This window comes from Muscardinus avellanarius, assembly GCF_963383645.1.
Source record: "Muscardinus avellanarius genome assembly, chromosome: 8".
NCBI lineage: Eukaryota > Metazoa > Chordata > Mammalia > Rodentia > Gliridae > Muscardinus > Muscardinus avellanarius.
The window spans coordinates 34655014-34677345 of NC_137794.1; the positions used below are offsets into that span (position 1 = coordinate 34655014).

General features: G+C 36.8%; 1 protein-coding gene across 2 annotated transcripts; it reads right to left on the reverse strand.

Annotated features, from left to right (window-relative positions):
• Positions 1-1152: 1152 nt before the first annotated feature.
• Positions 1153-21659, reverse strand: IRAK1BP1 (interleukin 1 receptor associated kinase 1 binding protein 1; the record flags this gene model as incomplete). Of its 2 annotated transcripts, XM_080700184.1 has the most annotated exons (4): positions 1153-1423; positions 1533-1663; positions 10131-10196; positions 21360-21659. In XM_080700184.1, the coding sequence occupies 4 exons, from the start codon at positions 21657-21659 to the stop codon at positions 1153-1155; spliced, it is 768 nt and encodes a 255-aa protein (XP_080556310.1). The 2 variants fall into 2 exon arrangements, with proteins under 2 accessions (XP_080556310.1, XP_080556311.1); XM_080700185.1 differs by lacking the exon at positions 10131-10196.
• Positions 21660-22332: the final 673 nt, after the last annotated feature.

The following is a 22332-nucleotide window of genomic DNA, read 5'->3' on the forward strand; positions in this document are numbered from 1 at the left end:
AAAATGTTCTCTGGACCAAGTAAGAAAAATATTAGGTGTTTTGGGAGAGATAGTCCTCTATGAATCTCATCTTTCTACACGTTTTGCTAGGTGTGGCAAGAATGCAAGATTAACTACTCTACCTGAGCCATTTCTCAGAACTAGGTTGGCAGTGAGCATCTTTGAGTGATGAGGTAAGTCTCCTTTCAGGACAAAGAGGTTTGTCTGTTCATGATTAAAGGCAGTAAAACTCCCTAGCTCAGTATTCCTCAGAACAATGAAGACCCACTATGTATATGTAGCCATATTGTGCATGGCCACACTGTACTGCTCCCATGGAATCTGGGACAAGCAGAGCCAATGAAAATGTGCTGATGCTCATGCTCCTTGCTGTGCCATGAAAAACAGTCCTGTTTCTATCCCAGAGTCTCCAGCATCAGGAGGACACACTACTTTGTAAACAGGGTAAAATTAAATCTCAGACCTGACACGATGCATATGCATACTCATCATGAGTTGTAGAGAAGTACTAGATTTGATGAGATGTACAAATTCTTTAAATTTTCATTTGCTGAAGCCTAGTTTTTACATAAAAATTTGTTTCATACAAAAACACAAATGAAAAATGTTAGCTTAAAATCTTTAAGAGCCAGGCATGGTGGTGCACACCTGTTAACCCAGTATTTGGGAGACTGAGATTGGAGGATTTCAGGTTCAAGGACAGCCTCAGCCAGAAGTGAGACCCTCATTAACCTAGTGAGACCCTGTTTCAAAAATAAAATAAATAAAATAAATTAAAAAATAGGATTGAGGGTGTAGCTCAGAGATGGAGTGCCCTTGGGTTCCATCCCGAGTACCACACATACAAAAAAAAAATGAAGAATTAAATAAAATTCTCAGTATTTTTTCCTATATTGAAAAGATTTTACATGTACTTGTATGGATTCTCAGTATATAAAAGTGCACATAATACATTTCCTCAGTATTTCCCAGAGTCAGTTTTTGAAAACTGAAAGAGAATGCATTCTATAGGACTTTATGCAAGGACTAAATAATTTTGCAGATAAACAGTTTATCTATTGTATAATATACATATTTGGAAAAAAGGAAACATTATTAAAAAAGTATAAAAATAGATAAAAGATACAAATACAATATATTTTGGTTGAAATTTTAGAGATGCTTTTTTTTCTTCTCTTTCCCCTTTACCTCAAAAGTTATAAAAACTTTCGAAGCAGCATGTATTGTTGCATCTTTGATTTTCTGTTGTACAGTTAATAAACTTGAGAGTCTGGATGATGGGTGATCGTCTATTTGGCCTTCCCATTCTTTTGCTTCTTCTTCCTTGATTAGTAAAGGTTTTCCTAGGGTTTGGCCGACAAGGTGACAAACTTCTTGAGCTTTGCGCCATGCATTTTCAACAGCAACAAGACAGGCCTGCCTTCTTAAAAATTAAATGCAGAGATTATTAGTATGACATTTCAATTAGTTCCAGGGCTGAAGAGCTTTGTAAAAATAATTCATAATTTAGTCAAAGGAGTGCTTACACTTACCGAAGATTCTCAACAGAACTTGGAGTATGATAGAACTGGGGTGGGCTGATGACAACAGAGCTATCTAGCTTTTCAACAAGAAAGTTACATATATTTTGCATTTTTCCAAATTCTGTAAATGTAATGCAGACCTGTAAATAAAATGATACTTGATATTATTTTCATGCCTGATCTATTGTTTCAAAATTTGCTCTAAATGTGAGTAAAAATTAAAGTCAGATTGATTACAAGGTTCATTAATAATATGTGACATATAACAAAGCCTATTTGATAACAACTAAATTGTTTTTCTACTGAAGACTTTGCTTATGAAATGTGCAATTTATCTAATGCTGATTTGAAAACTTTAAAATTTATTTCAAAGTATTTTAAAACATGTTCAGATTTAATTTTTATAAAATTGGAGGATTTCTCCTTCAGCCTTATTCTTTAGCTAAATTCTAACTATGATAACTTTTTTCATGACTCCTTAATCTATACCCTTAGGTTCTAGATTAGCAGCAATTAATGTCACACTTTGCTATTGTCACTGAGTTATTCTTCTTCCAATAGTTATTTTGGAGACTAAACCTCTTCTTCTAAAGAGTCCTTATGCCATCTAAATGTATAAAATAAGAAAGTACAAGTAGTACTAGTAGTAAAGAGAGAGAGAAGAGTACAAGAACCTCACCTTTCATAATGCACAACTGTGGGAAACTGTTCTAAGTCTAAAAAGGATTAGTTAAAGGACTGATGAGCTTCTTGCTGGCCTTGGCAGAAGGCTGCTGTCTTTCTTGAGGGAAATGAAGGTAGTGAGCTCGAAGCATCTCTGCTCTCTAAGCAATTTCATTCTGTTCTGTAATTGTTTCAGCTTGCTTTGCTGAAGGACAGAAGACCACTCTAAGGAGAAAGCTGAAGGCAATGATCTCTGAGACTCCTCCCAAACTGCCAGACAAAAACTTACCTTCTAAGACATTCCTGACATAATGTCCTACTTCTATAGATAGAGACAGACAAGAACTTGATGACCTAATCATAACCTCAAAAAACAAAATAAAAGGAAGAGCTAACTTTCATTTAGAGTTTGATTCTCTTACCTTCTCTCCTCTCCTTCTTGTAGACCAGAAAAAAATAAAGTCTCAAGAGCATTTTTTCATCGCATTGTCCTGAGCACTGCTGAGCTCAGCAAAGAACAGCTGCTTTCATCATAAATATCATCCATTAAAGACTAATCTTCCCTCTGGTTTAAATACTAAGTATTGTTCAGAGCAATAGGCAAGAAAGCAAAGATTCAATTCATCACCTTAAACTGCAGTAGACTGGGACACTCCAAAGTAAGACATTTCTTAAAGTGAATTCGTCTCTAGTTTCTATTAATCTTGCATTCTTCTTTCAAAGACTAATTTCTTGAGGAAGAGCCCATTCTGCTTCCATTTCATTACTAATTTTTGCTCTTTTCCTAAATCTCTTATTGCTTTTTTTAAAATGGTGAATTTAGCCGGGCATGGTGGCGCCCACTTGTAATCCCAGCATTCGGGAGGCCGAGACTGGAGGATCGCGGTTCGCGGACAGCCTTAGCTACTTAGGCCCTCTGCAACTCAGTGAGACCCTGTTTCAAAATAAAGAATAAAAAATTGGGCAGGGGGTGTAGCTCAGAGGTCAAATGCCTCCAGGTTCCATCCCCAGACCCTCAAAAAAAAAAAAAGATGGTGAACTTGGATATGTATTTTTATAATGTGCTTTCATTGGTGCATTATAGTCTCATACCATAATGCAAATCATGTTGACAATGACATACATGAACACAGCACTTGGTTATATTTGCTACTCCAAGAAAGTATATGAAGTTACCATTGATGATCTCATCCTCCCTAATATTTTCCCGTTCATGCTGCCAATACTTTATTTCTGTCTATCCCCATCTTCCACATTTCTAACTCCTCTGCTCCAAGGTAGTCTTCTCCATTTTCTTTAGTTTCTACTCATCCTTAGTATTTGAATTTCTATGATCCTTGTGGACATCTTCTAATAGTTTATTTTTAGCTTTATAATTTCATAACATGGAAAATTTTAAATGTTTACAGAAGTAGAGTTAACTATATAATAAATCCCCAGACATCAGTTACCTGGCTTTAAAAATTAAAACCTTAAGACACTTTATCTTTTTACTTTACATATACTACACATACTACACTTTTAGCATAAAGTCCTATTACTTTGTTTGCGTGTTGGGGGTACTGGGGATTGAACAAAGGGCATTCTACCTCTGAGGTATACCTTCAGCTCCATTTTATTTTTTATTTTAAAACAGGGTATTGCTAAGTTGCTGAAGGCCTTGATATAAGTTGCTGGGGCTGGCTGAAACTGCAGTTCTCCTATCTTAGCCTATCAAGTATTGGGACTACAGACAAATACCACCATACCCAGCTAGAATTTCATGTATAATGCTAAATAGAAGTCATGAGTAGCTATCTTCATCTATTACCTAGGTATTCAGTATTTCACCATTAAGTATGGTAGTTGTAGGTTTTTCACAGATGCCCCTTTATCTGTTTGAGGCAAGTCCTTACTGTTTCTAGTTTGCTGAGAATTATTATTAGGAACAGATAATAGATTTTTAAATGCTTCTTCTGAATCTACAAGATGGTATTAAAATTTTTCTTTCTTGCCGGGCGTGGTGGCACATGCTTGTAATCCCCGCGCTTGGGAGGTGGAAACAGGAGGATTGCGCAGGTTCGAAGCCAGCCGCGCTGGCGTAAGAGACCCTGTTTCAAAAATATAAAATAGGTCTGGGAGTGTAGCCCAGAGGTAGAAGGGCTTCCAGGAACCCCAGTACCACCAAAAAAAAAAAAAAAAAAAAAAAAAAAAATCTTTCTTAAAGAAAAAATACAGCGATTCAGATTGACCCAATTTTGAATGTTAAACCCATCTCTCTCATGTCTGAGATAAACCACACGACCATTAAGCAGTACCCTGTATATAACTAGATTTGGTAAAACTATGTTTATAATTTTTTCACATGTTTATGATTGGAAATTGTCTGTCGTTTTCTTTGTATGTTTTCTTTTCTGGCTTTGTTATTTCCTGGCCCCAAAGAATGAGCTAATAAGTATTTCTTCCTTTCTGATTTTCTGGAAAAGTTTGTATAAAATTGGTATAATTTCTTCCTTAAATTTATCTATTTTCCAATTTCCTTTCTAATTACTTTTTTCACTGATGGGTTATTAAAAAGTATGTTATGCTGGGTTTGGTGGTGCATACTTGTAATCCCAGCGCTTGAGAGACTGAGACAGGAGGATTGCACAGGTTCGAAGCCAGCCTCAGCTACTTAGTAAGGCTCTCAGCAACTTAGTGAGACCCTGTTTCCAAATAAAGTATAAAATAGGTCTGGGAGTATAGCCTGGAGGTAGAAAAGCCCTGTGTTCCACCCCCAGTACCACCAAAAACAAACAAAAAAACAAAAAAACCCCCACAAAAGTGTGTTAGATTCCAAAGATTTATAAAGAATTCCCCTCAAATCTTTCTGTTATCGATTCTTAATTCTACTGTGGTCAAATAACTCATATTGTAGATTCAAATACTTTAAATTTATTGATAGTTGCTTTGATACAAAATATAGACTGTTTTGAAAAACGCTCTATGTGCACTTGAAAGGAAAGTATAGGTTGCTGTTTTTGGAGTGAGTGTTTTATAAATGTCCATCAGGTTAAGCTAGGCATGGTGGTACACAACTGTAACCCCAAGACTTGGGAGGCTGAGACAGGAGAATTGCAAGTTTGAAGATAGCCTGAGAAATTTAGAGAGCTTCTCTAGCAAGATTGTGTTTCAAAACAAAACAGAAGAAAATAAACAAAACAACGAAAGGGCTGAGAGTGTATCTCAGAGGGAGTACACCACTGGGTATGTTCAATGTTCATTTGTCCATATACATAAATGCTGAGCAGGTAAAACTAGTTGATAGTATTATTCAAAGCTTTTGTATTATTAAAATTTTTTATACTCATACTGATTTTTATATTTTATTAGTTAAAAGGGGACACTGAATCCTTTCAAAAATTTATAGAATTATTAATTTCTTGCAGTTCTATCATTTTTGTGTTAAGTATTTTGAAACTTTGATATAATAAGTGCTTAGGATTATGTCTTCTTGATTAACCCTTTTATTATTATCAAGTGATCTTTTTTATCTGTAGTTATATTCTTTGCTCTGAATCTACTTTTTCTGATATTATTATTTCTACTCTAGCTTTTTTAGATTTATGTTAGCACTTTTAACAAATTTGTGTCTTCATATTTAGAATATACTTCCCTCAGACAGCATATAGGTATTGACTTTTTTATATAATCTATAATATCTGTTATTTAGTGAAGATATTTAGACCATTTTCTTTTTGTGTGTGTTTGTGTATAACTGCGGATAGAAGTCAGAGCATTCTAACTCCAAGATATACCCCAGAACCTATTTTTTATTCTCTATTTTGAAACACGGTTTTACTAAATTGAAGATGGCCTAAGTTTCTGAGGCTGGCCACAATCCTGCAATTCTTTTGTCTCAGCCTCCCAAGTACTGGGATTACAAGTGGACACCAGCACACAGGGCTGACCATTTACATTTAATGTGATTACTGATATGGGTACATTTAAATCTGTGGTCTTTCTATTTATATTTGTCTCTGCTTTCCTTTTTCTCACTTTGTTTTCTTTAGGATTGAGTGTATTTTTATTATTCTATCTTCCTTTATTGGCTATTAACTACAATGTTGTTATTTTAGTGTTTGTTTTAGAGTTTATAGAATACATGTTTAATTTACCACAATCTATTTTCAAAAGATATATCATTTCACATATAAAAACCCAACAATATTGTACTTAGATTTTTTTTCCTTTCTGACTTTCATGCTATTGCTATTATGTTTTAATTTTATATGCAGTAGTCCATACTTATTTATATGCTTACATATATACAGTTCTTACTTATACATTTATACATATATATGAGTATATTATATAATCAGCTTAAAAACTGTTTAATTGGTCTTTGTTTTTGTATATTTGCTGGAGATAGAATTCTAGATTTACTGTTGAGTTTTTCCTCTTTTTTTTTTTTTTTGCAGGTCTGGGGATGGAACCCAGGGCATGAGCTACACCCCCTGCCCTATTTTTTAATTCTTTATTTTGAACATGGTCTCACTAAGTTGCAGAAGGCCTCACTAAGTAGCTGAGGTTCTCCGTGATCTGCAATACTCCAGCCTCAACCTCCCAAATGCTGGGATTACAAGCGTGTGCCACCACTCCCGGCAAGTTTTTCCTTTTAATACTTAAAAGATGTTGATCCACTATTTCTTCCCTTGTATTATTTTCAACAAGAAATGTATTGTCTTATTTTTGTTCCTTGGTATATAATATTTCCCCCATCTCACTGTTTAAGATTTATCATTGATTGGTTTTGAACAATATGATTATAATGTAAATTGGTATTTTTTTTCTTGTGCTTAGGATTAGTTGCACTTTTTGAATCTGTGGTTTTATACTTTTTATCAGGTTTGGAAATCTTTTGGTTCTTATGTCTCCAACCATTGTCTTGTTCCCTGCTCTCCTCTCCATTGGAACTTTAATTAAATGTATACAAGGCTACTTGAAGTTGTCTGACAGTCCACTGATTCATTTTTATCTCTTTTCTTACTGTGCCTTATTTTGGATGTTCATATCGCTATGTCTTCATATTCACTAAAGTGTGTCTTGTGTAACATCTAATTTCCTATTAGGTGTATTTTTCATTTCACACACTGCAGTTTTCATCTTTGAAAATTTAATTTTTTTATATATTTCCTGTCTCTAATTAACTTTTAAGCCAATGAAACACAGATCTAATAACTTTTAATGGCCTTGTCTATCAATTCTAACATCTGTATCAGTTCAAGGGTGCTTTAAATTTATTTTTCTCATTGTTTTCTCCTTTTTATTTCTTTGCAGGCTAGACATATAGATAAAATATATTGAATAAAAATTTATAGATATATATATATATAATATCCTACAGTTCATTTTCAAACAGGATTAAAAAGCAAGATGAGAGAAATATGATTTAAAAGCAGCATATGAGAAAGTCTGTAATTCCTGATTATGGCTCTAAAATGAAATGAAGAAAAATGTGATGCAAATACCAAAGAGCTAATTAAGTCTTCCGTGTGTTATTAGGAGAAAAGATTCCAGAATAAGGACAGTAATCATCTTTCTCTAATATGGACTCATCAAACATGAGCAGGACTCTATGGCTGTAGATGCTTTAGGAGGAAACTGGCTAACTAAAGAGTTTGTCATATTAAAAAAAAAAGGCTAAAGAAACTGAAGTCATACCTCTGAAAAAGAAAAAAATAGCACCTAATCTTAGTCCAGGTCTTTTAACAGTCCATGGAAATAAGGTATATGTTATACATTAGTTTTAGTGTTTACTATATCCATAACCATAAAGCTACACACTGTTCTTAATATATAGGTTGATGCACTTTGAATCCTGTTATTCCACTATTCTGGTCTCTACTGACTACTGGTGCTGATCTAAAGCAATCATGTACTGGACTATATGATGGAATGTGACTTCTGGTTGCCAAGGATCCCTATACAAAATATAATCAGAGCTTCTTTTAAGAAATATGACTATAAAAACATTAAAAAGACAAGTTAAAAAGAAGGAAAGAAGAGTGGAGTTTAGCCAAATCCTCATTTAGCCATGTCTTAAAATAAGCAGCTTTAATGTATTCTTTCTGTACCTAGAAGCTCAGTCCTTAAAACAACTCAGTGGTCTGAAAAACATTTTTCAGAAAGCCTGGCTGTACAGTTCTAGGACTATTTCATTTTCCTTGGTGTACCCTCATGATAAAACTCCTTAATGAAGATAACCTGCTACTATGTATGCTCATTACAATATGAAGTCCTAATAGGTAATAACTACTGGAGGAGTGCTATAACATACTCTCAACTTTAACTGCTTTAATTTGGAATTTTACCTGACTGTTCTTTATCCTGTTTTAAAAGGTATTTTTCAATTCCCAGTAGTACAAAATAACTTTTGCCAAATGGACCCCTAAAATTATAATTTTAAATTTCCTTAAGAAAGTTAAATTTTAAATGGAGAAATAACAAAATGGCTAAAGTAAGCATTGGGGCAACAAATAATATTGTTGAAAGTACTACCTTAAGCCGGGTGTGGTTGTGCATGTTTGTAATCCTAGTACTTGGGAGACTGAGACAGGAGGATCACAGGTTTGAGGACAGCCTCAGCTACTTAGTGAGGCCCTCTTAGTGAGATCTTGTTTTTAAATAACAAATAAAAAGTAGAGCTGGGGATGCAGAATGCCCTGGATTCCATCCCCAGTACTAGGGGGGGGGGGGAGGGAAAAAAAAAAAAACTACTACCTCAAGGGATAGGAAGCCAGTATACCATTTTTCATTCTAATTCTTGTGATATGACCTTTAAAAAGTCTAGGTCTAAATAACCTACACTTAGTATTGAAATCAGAAAAATATGATACACTATCTGTCTGAAGACTGGACCAGGTGATTTCCTGAGGAATTTTCTATTTATAAAGACAAAGTCTTTCACTAGATAAACAAGATTATATCCTAACCCCACTCTTTCTTATTTCCTGTGATAACAAGGTAATCATGGACTAAGCACATACCCCAAAATGTTTATGGTTATAATCAGATAACAATCTATAACTTAACCAGAAACAGAACATTTTGATTTCGTAAAAAGCATCCTGATCAAATCTTTAAAGATAAGTAAAATGTACCAGCAGTTGAGAACCTAAATGTTATCTTTCATCAAGTGTACTGAAAATAGTTTCTCTCTTTTGTTTTTACCTTGTGGTATTAGGGACTGAACCCAGAGCTTTGCTCATACTAGACAAGTTCTATACCACTGAGCTATATCCCTATCTCCTACTTTTTAATTTGTATAAAGGTTGTCTTTTTTTGTGTGTGGTACTGGGGACTGAAATCAGTGGCATTCTACCTCTAAGACAGACCCCCAACCCTATTTTATTTTTTACTCTCAAACAGGGTCTTACTAAGTTATGGAGGGACTCATTAAATAAGTGAGGTTTACCTCGAGCCTGCAATCCTACTGTCTCAACCTCTCAAATACTGGGATTACTAGCATGTACCACCACACCCGGCTGGTTAAGTGGTTTTTATTTTAAAATAATACTTATCAAAACACTGTGAAATCACATTGTGGAATAAGAGAATATTAGAAAGTGTTTTAATCCTTTATGTCATGACTTTATTCATTTCTCTATGAGAAATAAATTTTTCTCCTGTAGTGTTTCTAGCTCACTTAGGCAATAATTTGACTAAAAGTTTATTTAGATGGCATTTAACTGCTACTTCTCTGTTGCTATTTTATTCCATTTTAAACAATTTCTCTTAAACAAATCTCATTAAATTTATTTTAAAAGATTACCAGATATTTAATATCAAAAATGATTTTGGAAAAAAGTCTTTTATTGATATTATGAGAAGTATTTCTCTGGTACATTTCAGTTCAAGAATAAATTAAGTCACAAGCTGTCTCCACAAAATCATAGCATTTCCAACTACTTGTTAAGCACATACCTCTGCTTCCATGTGATAAGCATTTTCCACTCTTTTAAAATCCTTTGTCACTGTTACATTTTCTGCCTGAAACACAAAGTACAAAAAGGCGATTACTAAATGTTTGGCTAGTAAATGAAATTACTCTAAAACAAAATTAGAAACATGAACTTATTAAAATCAGGAAGACATATGTGTGCATATAAAAATACTCTGCTTTGCCTGATGTTTTACAACACTCCTAAAAGTGCCATAAAAATTAGAAACCTATAAATATTTGCTTAAAATTTGATAACTAACACTCTATTTGTAGAAACTCAGTATGAACATAGAGTAAAATATATATGTACACAATGAATTGCTGTATATACAGAATATTTAATGTGAGAGGAGTGTCAGCTTTAAAAATATTTAATTTATAAATAATTTAATACAAGTTTACTAAATACTCATTGGGTGTACTTTTGGGTAAGTTACTCTTTTTCTTTTTTCTTTTTTTTTTTTGGTGGTACTGGGAATAGAACCCAGGGGCTTTCTACCTCTAGGCTACACTTCCAGGCCTATTTTAAAATATTTCCTATTTGGAAACAGGGTCTCACTAAGTTGCTGAGGGCCTCACCAAGTAGGTGAGGCTGGCTTCGAACCTGTGCGATCCTCCGGTCTTAGTCTCCCAAGCACAGGGATTACAAGTGTGCACCACCATGCCTGGCTTACTCAATTTTTTGAGCCTTAGTTTTTACATTTCTAAATCAAATTAGTATCATGTACAGAATTATTATGAGGATTTAAAGAGAAGCTGTGTATAAAGTATTTGACAAAGTTACTTAGCAAATGTAGATACTAATATTAGTGTTTCTGAAACACTAGACTTGGGCCAGTTTGATCTTAAAAAAGTACTCAATGCTTTTTGATTCTTTAGGTAAATACAGAGTACATTACTCTTATGAAAAAGTTAAATTTCTTTTTTTTTGTGGTAGTGAGGATTGAATCCAGAGGCACTCTATCTCTGGGACACACTCCCCAGCCATTAAATATTTTTTTTCAGTGGTTTTTTTTTTTTTTTTTTTTGGTGGTACTGGGGTTCCTAGAAGCCCTTCTACCTCCGGGCTACATTCCCAGACCTATTTTTACATTTTCTTTTTTTTTATTTGGGAACAGAGTCTCCTAAGCCAGCTCGCGCGGCTGGCTTCAAACTTGCGCGATCCTCCTGTCTCTGCCTCCCAAGCGTGGGGATTACAAGCGTGTGCCATCATGCCCGGCTTTTTCAGTTTTAAAACAGGGTCTTGCTAAGTAACTAGGGCTGATTTGGAACCTGTGATCCTCCAGTCTCAGCTTCCTAAGTCCTGGGATTACTAGTGTGCACCACCATACCTAGCTTAAATTTCTTGTGTACTTTTCAAAAGCATTTTCAAATTCAATGAAATGAACTCTTCAGCTATTCTTATCCTTGGGGATAGGCAAGACATATTTTGCAAATTTTTGTATCTTTCAAATTATGTGTTAAAATGCATAATGATTATACTAAATAATTGAGAGTTGTAAGGACTATGGTTGCAGCTAAAGCTTAAGGTATAACTAATTACAAGCAGTTTATGTTATCTAGAAAAATTCTGAAAAGCTTTAATCTGGGCATTTGAACTCAAGTTCCAATTATAGTTCTAATGCCTGCTACTGCCATAAAAATATCAATACAATTTTTCAAATTAAAAGAGCAATATTTGTTCATTGTACAAAACTTAAGAGTACAGATAAGCATAAAAATACTGAATATATAATTTATAACCAGCTCTTTTCACTTAACATTTAACTTTTCTATCATTTATTATTATTGGTATTATTATTATTATTATTATTTTTGCAGTGCTAGGACATTAACCCAGAATAGGCAGGCACTTTTCTAAGCTACATCCTCAAACCCTTAATATTCTTTTATGACATGTAAATATATTTTAGTAACATTTTTATATGTTTCATCTTCATTTTTCCCCTACTTCATTTAATAAAATACATATAAAACTTCTGATTTAAAAACTTTTTTTATATAAGTAGTTTTAAGAAAGGTAGCTAGAAAAAAGTATTATTATTATTATTATTATTATTATTATTATTATTATTAGTGGGTCTGGGGTTGGAACCCAGACGCATTCGACCTCCGAGCTACACCCCATGTCCTATTTTTTATTCTTTATTTTGATACAGGGTCTCACTAAGTTGCAGAGGGCCTAAGTAGCTGAGGCTGTCTGCGAATCGGGATCTTCCAGTCTCAGCCTCCCAAATGTTGGGATTACAAGCCTGTGCTACCATGCCCAGTTCTCTTATTTTTAATGGTGTAATTTAAGACTATATATATATATATATATATATATATATATATATACCTCATTATGGTGTATATTAAAATGCACCAATAAAAGTATATTAAGGAATATATAAATATTCTAAATAATGAAAATAGAATGCTAGATTAAAGAACAAATAGGTAATAATGTCTCCAAGCCCTATTACAGTCAGTATTTTAGTAAACATATTACTAAACTATCTGATCTCTAAGGCTTATAAACATAGGTAAGTTTATGTATGACTTTTTTCCATAAACATACATACTATTCTAAACTTTAAAAAAATAAGCTTTTTATTTTGAAATAATAATAAATTCACAGAAAAGCAGCCTGAGTTTCAGACTCCTCTGATGTTATCATCTTAAACTGCTGTAATAGATTTGTTGAAACTAAAAACCCAACATTGGACCATTTGGTGATTAATCTGCAAACTGTATTTGGATTTCATCAGTTTTTACACTAAGCATCCTTTTTACTTTTCCAGGATCAAATCCATGACACTGCACTGCATTAACTCATTGCATAGTCTCCTCTTGTTTATGATAGTTTCTCAATATTCTCTTGTTTTTAATGACCGTAAAAGGTTTTGATCATGTACTTTTCAGAATGCACTTCAATTATGTTTGATTCTTTTTCATGACTGACAAGTTATACATCTTAGGAAAGAATATTATGGACGTGATGAGGTTCTCATCACAACACATCCACAAGACATTACTCATATTAGCCTTGATCACTTGGTGAAGGTAGTGTTTGTCAGTCACTGTAATTAGTTACTCCTTATCCCTTTTCATACTTTATTAACTGGAGGCAAGACACTAATTCACTCAATAAGCACTACTGTTTGCTCAAATTATCCTAGTTTTGGCCCTTGGGATTTCCCTGAGGTTGGCTCCACATTCCCACCCCCACCCCTTTTTTGGGTGTGTGGTACTGGAGATTGAACTCAGAGGCATTCTACATCTAAGTTATACCCCAGCCAGACTCTGTTTAAAAACCAGCCAGACGCTGATAATAACCCCAGACTCTGTTTTTATTGTGAAACAGAGTCTCAGTAGGTTGCTGAGACTCAGGCTAAGTTGCAGAGGCTGACCTTCAATCCTCCTGTTCCAGCTTCCCAAGTATTAGGATCACAGGCATGTACCACCAAAACTGGTTTAAGCATTTTTTACTTTATGGTACAATGTGTCAGACTCATGTAGTTTTCCTGCATCAGCCCTAGAATCAGCCATTTCTCCAAGAAACATAGCACCTTTTGAGATTGGTTTTTAGAAGTAGATCTGCATGCTAAGACTACTCAGTTACTTGAGCATCACTCCTTCTAGACCCTCTTAGTGGAAGAGGTAGGTAATATATACTAATTCACACATACATATGTGACCATCATCGTTTCTGTATCTTCTATCTGTAGGAAGCTCAACATGGGTTCCTGCTGATGTTTTCAGCTCTAAGTCAAAACCAAGAGAGTTCATTCTTACTTTCCCTTTTTGTCTGTAATGTCCCTCTCCAATAATGAGAAATGTGGCCCCCACCATCCAGGTAAAACACCAGTTTCCAAAGTTTTGGAGGCACTTCTTTTCCCCCATCACCTTCAGTTATGTCAGTAAGAGAACTAAGTTCATTTGTCAGTCTGAATTCAATCCTGAGATTGATCTTACAGCCTGATACCTGTTTTTCCTAGTTTACATGTTAATGTTCACTTTGTGATTTATAGCCTGATTTTTTTTTTTTTTTTTGGTGGTACTAGGGGTGGAACCCAGAGACTTTCTACCTCTGGGCTATACTCCCATGTGGGGAGCCATTAAGGCTTTCCCCTAGATTAAATTTTCTGACTCAACAGACTGTCCTTTGCCCAGAGTCAACAAGGTTTGGGGTTATGGAAAGTTCAAAAACGTCTAGGAGATGAACAGGTGGTGATGGCATGAGGGTATTGATTGGTCTATCTGTAATGTATGTGCTTTGGATTGGTCTGTATTGTATTCCGGTGGTGATAGCATGAGAATGTTGATTGACCTGTAACTGTGTATAAATACCTCTGGAAAAACAAGCCCAGCGTCAGCACAATAGAGATGAGATTGACCCAGAAGTAGGCATCGGTGCAATAGAGAATACTGACCCAAGCATAGTCGTAGACCAGTAGGAAATATTGACCCAAGAACAGGGGTCAGCCAGTAGAGATAGTAGGCTGGTGGCTCCCCCATGTCAAAATAAATTAAATATTCTGAGAATCAAATTCTTAAAGAGTTAAATTCTTCATCCTCACGCCTCTCTTCAGAACCTGTACTTTTGCTGGCTGGCTTCAGCACTCCCAGACCTATTTTATATTTTATTTGGAAATGGGGTCTCACTAAGTTGCTGAGAGCCTCACTAGGTAGCTGAGGCTGGCTTCAAACCTATGCAATCCTCCTGTCTCAGCCTCCCAAGCATGGTGATTACAAGCATGCACCACCATGCTCGGCTGCTTGATTAGTTTTGATAAATGAATGCAGTTATGTATTTGCCACTCCAGCACCATGAACAATAGTTCTTTCACCTGAAAGGTTCCTTTCTGTACACCCTTTATAGTAAAACACTCTCTCCTCCAACAACAACTGTCAACCATTGATTTGATTTCTGTCTCTATAGTTTTGCCTCTAAGAATGTCATAGGAATGGAATAATAAAGTCTTTTAGGTCTAGCTATTTTTACTTAAAATATGCATTTAAGCTAAGTGTGATGGTGCATGCCTGTAATATCAGTACTTGAGAGGCTGAGACAAGAGGATAGCAGGTTCGAGGCCAGCCTCAGCAACCTAGTGAGACTTTGTTTAAAGTCTTTAATTCACTTGGGTAAACTACCCAGGGCTACTGGTTTCTATGATAAATTTTAAGAAACACAAGACTGACTCCCAAAGCATTTGTGTCATTCTGCAGTATTATCAGCAATGATTGAGTATTAATATTGCTCTACATTCTTAACAGCATGTGGTATCATCAATGTTATTGGACTTTAGCTATTATAATGGGTACATAATGGTCTCTCATGATTTTAGCTTCAGTTTCCCTGAATATCTTTTCATGCGTTTATTTTTCATCTGTATATATACTTTGATGAACTGTCTGAACAGAACTTTTGTGCATTTTTCTTTGTTTAGAGTTGAATAGGTTCAATATATGCAGGTGTGTGTGTGTGTGTGTGTGTGTGTGTGTGTGTGTGTGTTACTGAACAGTGAGGTGAGAACATCCCTGCCCTTTTAATTTTAAAAGTGTCTCACTTAATGCCAAATATGAGTTTTATTTGTCCTACAGAATTTCTACTATCAGGAATTTCTGACTGTATCCCCATCTGTTCTTTGCAGTTGGAAATATTTTTTGTTCATTCATTCATTTGTTTGTTAAACCTAGGCCTTATTCCTCCAAGCTATACCCCCAGCCTTATTTTTATTTTTTCATTTTTTATTTTGAAACAGGGTATCACTAAGTTGCTGAGGTGTTCTCTAAGTTTCTGAGGTTAGTCATGAACCTGGGATCCTCCTGTCTCAGCCCTCCAAGTACTGGGATTACAGGTGTGTGCCACTACACCCGATGGACAGGGAATCTTTTCAACAGAACAGTGGTAAGGGAAAATTTTTTATAAAGATGTAATAATTTAAACAGTATGGCACTACTACAGGAATATAATCAGGATAAAATGAACCATTATTCTGAAACTGATTCAAGAACATATGAAAACTGTAAAATATAACCTGGAATATTTCAAAGCAATAGGCAAAAGAGGCAATACAAAGTACTCAGTTCATATGTCCTGCTCCTCTCCCTTGGAGCAGCAATCCTGTAGTTCAAGGTAAACCCTGATTGGTCCTTATTACCCTGACATTACATGTGACTTACCACAGGAATAGGTTAAAAGATGAGCAGATATTCAGATCTAAGCTATTTAGTCTATGGCATTTCCCTGGCCATTCAGACAAGTTTAGATAGACCCTTTATAGTGAATGAAAGATTTTTTTAAACAATATGATTGCAATAAATTAGCCCTGTTGTTTTTCTCTTCGGATACAGTATGTGATATTGGCTTGAGATTGTCATAGCCATTTTGAAACATGCAGGAAGATGCAGGTAAAGCCAAGGGAACTGCATCAAAATAGAACCTGTTATCATACCTAATAACACATATTATGACTTGACTTTTTAGTTATGTAAAGTAATAACTTATTTCTAAAGGCAGTTAAGATAGGTTTTTACAAATGTAGTAAGAGAAAGACATATTTAAAAAAAGACATATTTCCTTCCATTCACTCCCCGTAGTCATTTCAGTTCCACATTAGCTTTTTTTTTTTTTTTTTTTTGGTGGTACTGGGGTTCCTGGAAGCCCTTGTACCTCCGGGCTACACTCCCAGACCTATTTTTACATTTTTTTATTTGGAAACAGGGTCTCCTAAGCCAGCGCGCGGGGCTGGCTTCAAACTTGCGCGATCCTCCTGTTTCTGCCTCCCAAGCGCGGGGATTACAAGCGTGCGCCACCACGCCCGGCTCCACATTAGCTTTTAGCTAAAGGCTTCTGGGAATGGGGGTGCTAATTCCCTGGCATATTGTCTGACCCCAATACAGGCAGGGTGTATTTTGGCAGCCAGGAAAAGATTTCAATGGTCTCAGTTCAGCTATTTACCTAGTTAAAAGAATACAAAAGTCTTGTACTTTGTATCAAGGTAAATTCCAACACAGCATATTTTATGTACTATCAAGGATCCATACAAATTCCACAATTATCATCTAATGGCTTATAACCTTAGGCTTAAGAAAGACCCAATAAGCACATTAAAGGCAGAAAACATATAGAAATTAATGAATTTGACTAAATAAAACTTCCAAATTATGAATGTTAAGTTACATGGCAAATAAGAAACTGTGACAAATTTCTCGAAATATATGACAAACACAGCTAATGATAATCTTAACTGGTGAAGGTATAAACTTAACCTTCTAAAAATATAATATTTTAGCCGGGCGTGGTGGCGCACGCTTGTAATCCCCGCGCTTGGGAGGCAGAGACAGGAGGATCGTGCAGGTTCAAAGCCAGCCGCGCGCCCTGGCTTAGGAGACCCTGTTTCCAAAATGAAAATGTAAAAAATAGGTCTGGGAGTGTAGCCCGGAGGTAGAAGGGCTTCCAGGAACCCCAGTACCACCAAAAAAAAAAAAAAAAAAATATATATATATATATATATATATATATATATATATATATATATATATATAATCTTTTATAAGCCTTTAAATATATATAACCTAGGAATTAATTTCCAAAGAACATTAAGGGCTGGTATAAATATGTAACTACAAGGATACTCATTTTAAAATATTTTTGGAGGGAATGGGGCTTGAACTCAGGGCTGCTCTACCTCTGAGCTACTCCCTCATCTTTATTTTTATTTTGAAACAGTCTTGGTAAGTTGCTGAGGCTGTCTTTGAACATTGCAATCCTCCTGTCTCAACCTCTCAGGTACTAGGATTACAGGCATGCATTACTACAATCCTGCTCATTTTTAACTATTCTTAATTAAAAACAATAGCTAATACATAGGTTCAATCTATTCCTATTGTTCTGTATCTTAATTTGATTAGAACAGATCCTGAGATAAGGATCCTCCAAAACACCTGGGAATTTCCCAAGAGACTGGGAAATGAGATAGAGAAGGAAAGGAAGCTGTGCTCAGCAAATCACCACCATGGGCAGCTCATGTTTAATCCTGAAGAGGAAGTGTGAGTGGGGTGGAACATGCCTCATATATATTCTCCTGCTAAAAAGGTCAGAAAGCTGGGGTCTTCCTTCCATTCACTCCCCATAGTCATTTCAGTTCCACATTAGCTTTTAGCTAAAGGCTGCTGGGAATGGGGGTGCTAATTTCCTGGCATATCGTCTGACCCCAATACAGGCAGGGTGTATTTTGGCAGCTAGGAAAAGATTTCATTTCTAGGCAAATAATTCACATATGTTGGCAGATAGAAGCTGGACTGTAAGCATAGAGAAGTAAAAGTGTTAAAAGATCTATAGTGAGGGATATCAATAGATGGCCTTTGGGAAGTGCCTGGGTCATAGGGTGGGGCTCTCATGAATGAAATTAGTGTTCTTATCAAAGAGGTGCCAGAGAACTACCTTGTCCCTTCCTCTAATCAAGTACACAGGAAGAAGGTGCCATCTATGTATTAGAAAGTGAGCCCTCACCATACATCAAATATGCTGGTGCCTTAAACTTCTTAGCCTCCAGGACTATAAGAAAAGATGATTATAAGCTACTCGGTCTATGGTATTTAATTACAGCAGCAGTGAACTAAGACATTATGTCAAGTGCTATTTAAAAATGAGCAGTGATAGAGAATGCTTAATAAATGTTCATTGAATGAGTACATACTGCTTAGAACTTTAAAACATTTCCCATTAAAACAATGCTAATACTGAGTTATACCTTTCTGTAGTTCATAAATCTATATAATATAGCTAAGTAACAGCTTATTCATTTAGAATTTCATGCTTTTAAAAATTTTTTGACTTATACATTGTTACATATATGAGCATAACTCATGAATGCAAAACAGATGAATGAGTTCTGCTCTGCAAAGATTTAGAATACACAGGAGAGACAAGTAAACCAAGAATTATAACAGTGTGATAAGTGTCATTACAAGTGAAGAACAGAGTATGGTATGGTAGGAATTATTGTTATATTAGGAAAAGAATGCAAGAGGTGAGCTCAATTTGGTTCTTAAAGGAGGGGTCAGCAAGACAAACTGGGAAGACAGATGACAGGAAATGAAGTTTCAATATAGTAAGAATTTAGACTCTGAGGAGCTCTTTAAAGCAGGGAGTGATGTCTATAAACCTCAAAATCCAATATTCTGAGGTTTAAAATGAATAAGAAGTTTGTAAATACCCATAATTCATCCTGATAAGTAATATAAATGAGTTCTATATTATCTACTGAACAAATTATCTACATGACTGCTTTTCTCCACTATCAGAGATAATTGGGAGATTATTGTCCCTTGTCTTGCTTTGAACACTGGATCAATGTAATTACTATAAATTGGATTTAGAATTTATTTTGTTTCACATATTAGGAGTTAGGGACACATGAGCTCAGCCTACATTTTATATAAATGACTTAAGAACTAGTTACATTATTCAAATAGGAGGACAACACAAAATATTTTTCTATATACTAAACCCATTTTAGTGACATTAATAACAATTAGCATTTTTTTTCCACTTGGTACTGGAGATTAAACCCATAGGAATTCTACATCTGAGCTACACTCCCAGTCCTATTTTATTTTTATTTTGAAACAAAGTCTCACTAGGTTGATGAGAGTCTCACTTCTTATTGAGGCTGTCCTAGAACCTGAGTTCCTCCTGTTTCAACCTCCCAGATACTGGGATTACAGGCATGTGCCACCACACCTGGCTTAAATTCTTCTAAATTGTGAAATCACTTAGAGGATTTTTCCAAATGACTTTTTAGTAACTCTTATGTTTGTAAAAGCAATACAAACATATTTTCTTATTAAAGATTTGTTTTGGGTGTATGCCATTTCTAGCAAAACACCGGAAGCAAGAATGTATTTTTTTAATTGGTGGAATGTCTGTATTTTTACAAACTCAGTGTTACCCTGGATAATTCACAACTTTGACCTTAGGGTCCTGCTTTATAAAATGATGAAACTGAAAATTTTAATGTCCAATGGTTTCTAATTTTCTTTCATTATCTGGATCCTGGCATAGTTGGAAGTAACCTCGATTTTGGTTTCAGGGACACATGAACTCAAGGGCTGTCCTGTAATGTACTGGTATTGGGAAGAGGGTTTAAAATGTATTAATGTGTCAATACTGGGAAAGATGTCCAATCTTGAAATATGTCTTCTTTACTAAGAAAGCCAGGGTTAGCTAACATGTCCTTGCATTCCTAAGAACAATTTAACACATTTTGGGGGAGAAGACAAAAGGTAAAAGCCTGTGTCTGGAGACAGAGATGCCTCCCCCTCAGGCCATAAATCTGGGCCTGTGTTTGGAGACAGAGATGTCTCCCCCTTTAGGCCATAAATGCGGCTGGAGATAAGGGGTAACATGATCTCCAAAAATCAGAGGGACCTGCTGGACTTAGACAGGATAAAAACTCAGTAAACTGGAGTTCCTTGGCATTTTCATTCGAATTGCCCCCCTGTCCCCCTCTGTGGCACAGGGCTGTAACTATCTCTATATTTCTATCTTTTTAATAAACTTCTTTAAATCTTCAGCAGCTGTCCAAGCGATGAATACTTATTCTTAGCTTAGGACAAGAATCTACGGTTTTTCTGTTTGTCTGTGTGATGGGGGGGGGGTTACTTCTCCACACACACACACCATGCACCTCCCCCCCCAACATATTCCCGCAACAGTCCTGCCTAAGTTCAGAGAACTACTTACCCTTTTATATCTGAAAGTGAGATTATTAAGACATGTCTAACAGGGTTGTGTGAATTAAGGCAAGTACTTTTTTCTTTTCTTAGAAATGGGCTTCCGGTAAGATTTATTTAATAATATGTCTCACGTCCATCTCTGGTAGGTGGAAGTATTTCATGGGTGTGACATCTACAATATGAGAGCCAAAACTAAATTTAAAAAGTTGAAGAGTTTGAGGGAGCGTTATAAGCCCAAAGTGGATGCTACCTCCCCCCATTTCATCCTCACATGACTGTTTGCAAATAGTACCAAAGAACCACGCACAGAATTCCACCAGGTAGAATCAAAACGACCCAAACAACGACACCACCCCCCCAGCTTAGGGTGGGGAATCCTCCTTAGGCAAGTATTTACTTCTCCCCTTTATTTCTACTTTAACAACCGTGGCCTGCCCGACTGGCGGGCATTTTAAGAGGCCGAGTCACCCGGCCCGACTCACCGGCAGCCCCTGCTGCCCGAGGCTCTGCGTGATGTAGTCGAGGCGGCGGCCCACGCTCGCCTTGGCCTCGGCGGCCGCGGCCTTGGTGCTGCTGACCCGCACGGCCACCTGCGCCCGGTCGGGGGCGGCGGACACCTCGGCCGCGCCGCTCACGCGCACCTCGCGGGTGGCCGCCGGCGCCCGGGGGCCGGGGTCGGGCCGCTCCTCGCCGCCGCACGCCCAGGTGTTCTCCCGGCCGCGGTCCGCCCAGGGCACCAGCTCTGCGAACACCCGGGTCGGCGGCGCCCGCTGCAGCGACATCGCTAGGCCACGGGGTTCCCATAGCAACGCCCGGGGGCGGGGCGGCGCGGGGCACGCCGGGACCGGCCGCAGCCGGGCTGGGGGCGGGGCGCTGCGCCAGGCGACGCCGAGCAGCTTGCTTTGCGGGGGCAACCCAGCGCTTAGCTGGAGTTTCCGTGTTACCTTATGGCCTTCCAGAGTCAGAGCCAGCTTTGTGTGACTTTGCTCCCCTTGAGGTCCGCCTGCCTGTCCACACCTCGCCTCGACTAGCCTCACCTCCTGGTTCTGTTTGAGTCCGCGATTGCCTGCGACCTCATTTTTGCTGAGTTTTCTGACCTAGCTTGAACTCCAACATCTTCTTCCTCTTCTTTCTTTCATTTTCCTTCCTCCTCCTCTTCCTCCTCCTTCTCCTACTCCCTTTCACCTTCTCATTTTTTTTTTTTTTTTTTTTGGTACTGGGGGTTGAACCCGGGTGCATTTTACCTCTGAGCTGCACCTTCAGCCCAATTTTATTACTTTATTTTGAAAAAGGGTCTCACAAGGTTGAAGAAAGCCTAGTTAAGTTGCTGCGGCTGGTCTAGAACTTGCAACTCTCCTGTCTCAGACTCCCAAGTACTGGCCCTGCTCGGACTCCAGCTTTCTTTAACTGCCCACTTCAACACACACACACACACACACACACGCGCCTTATAGT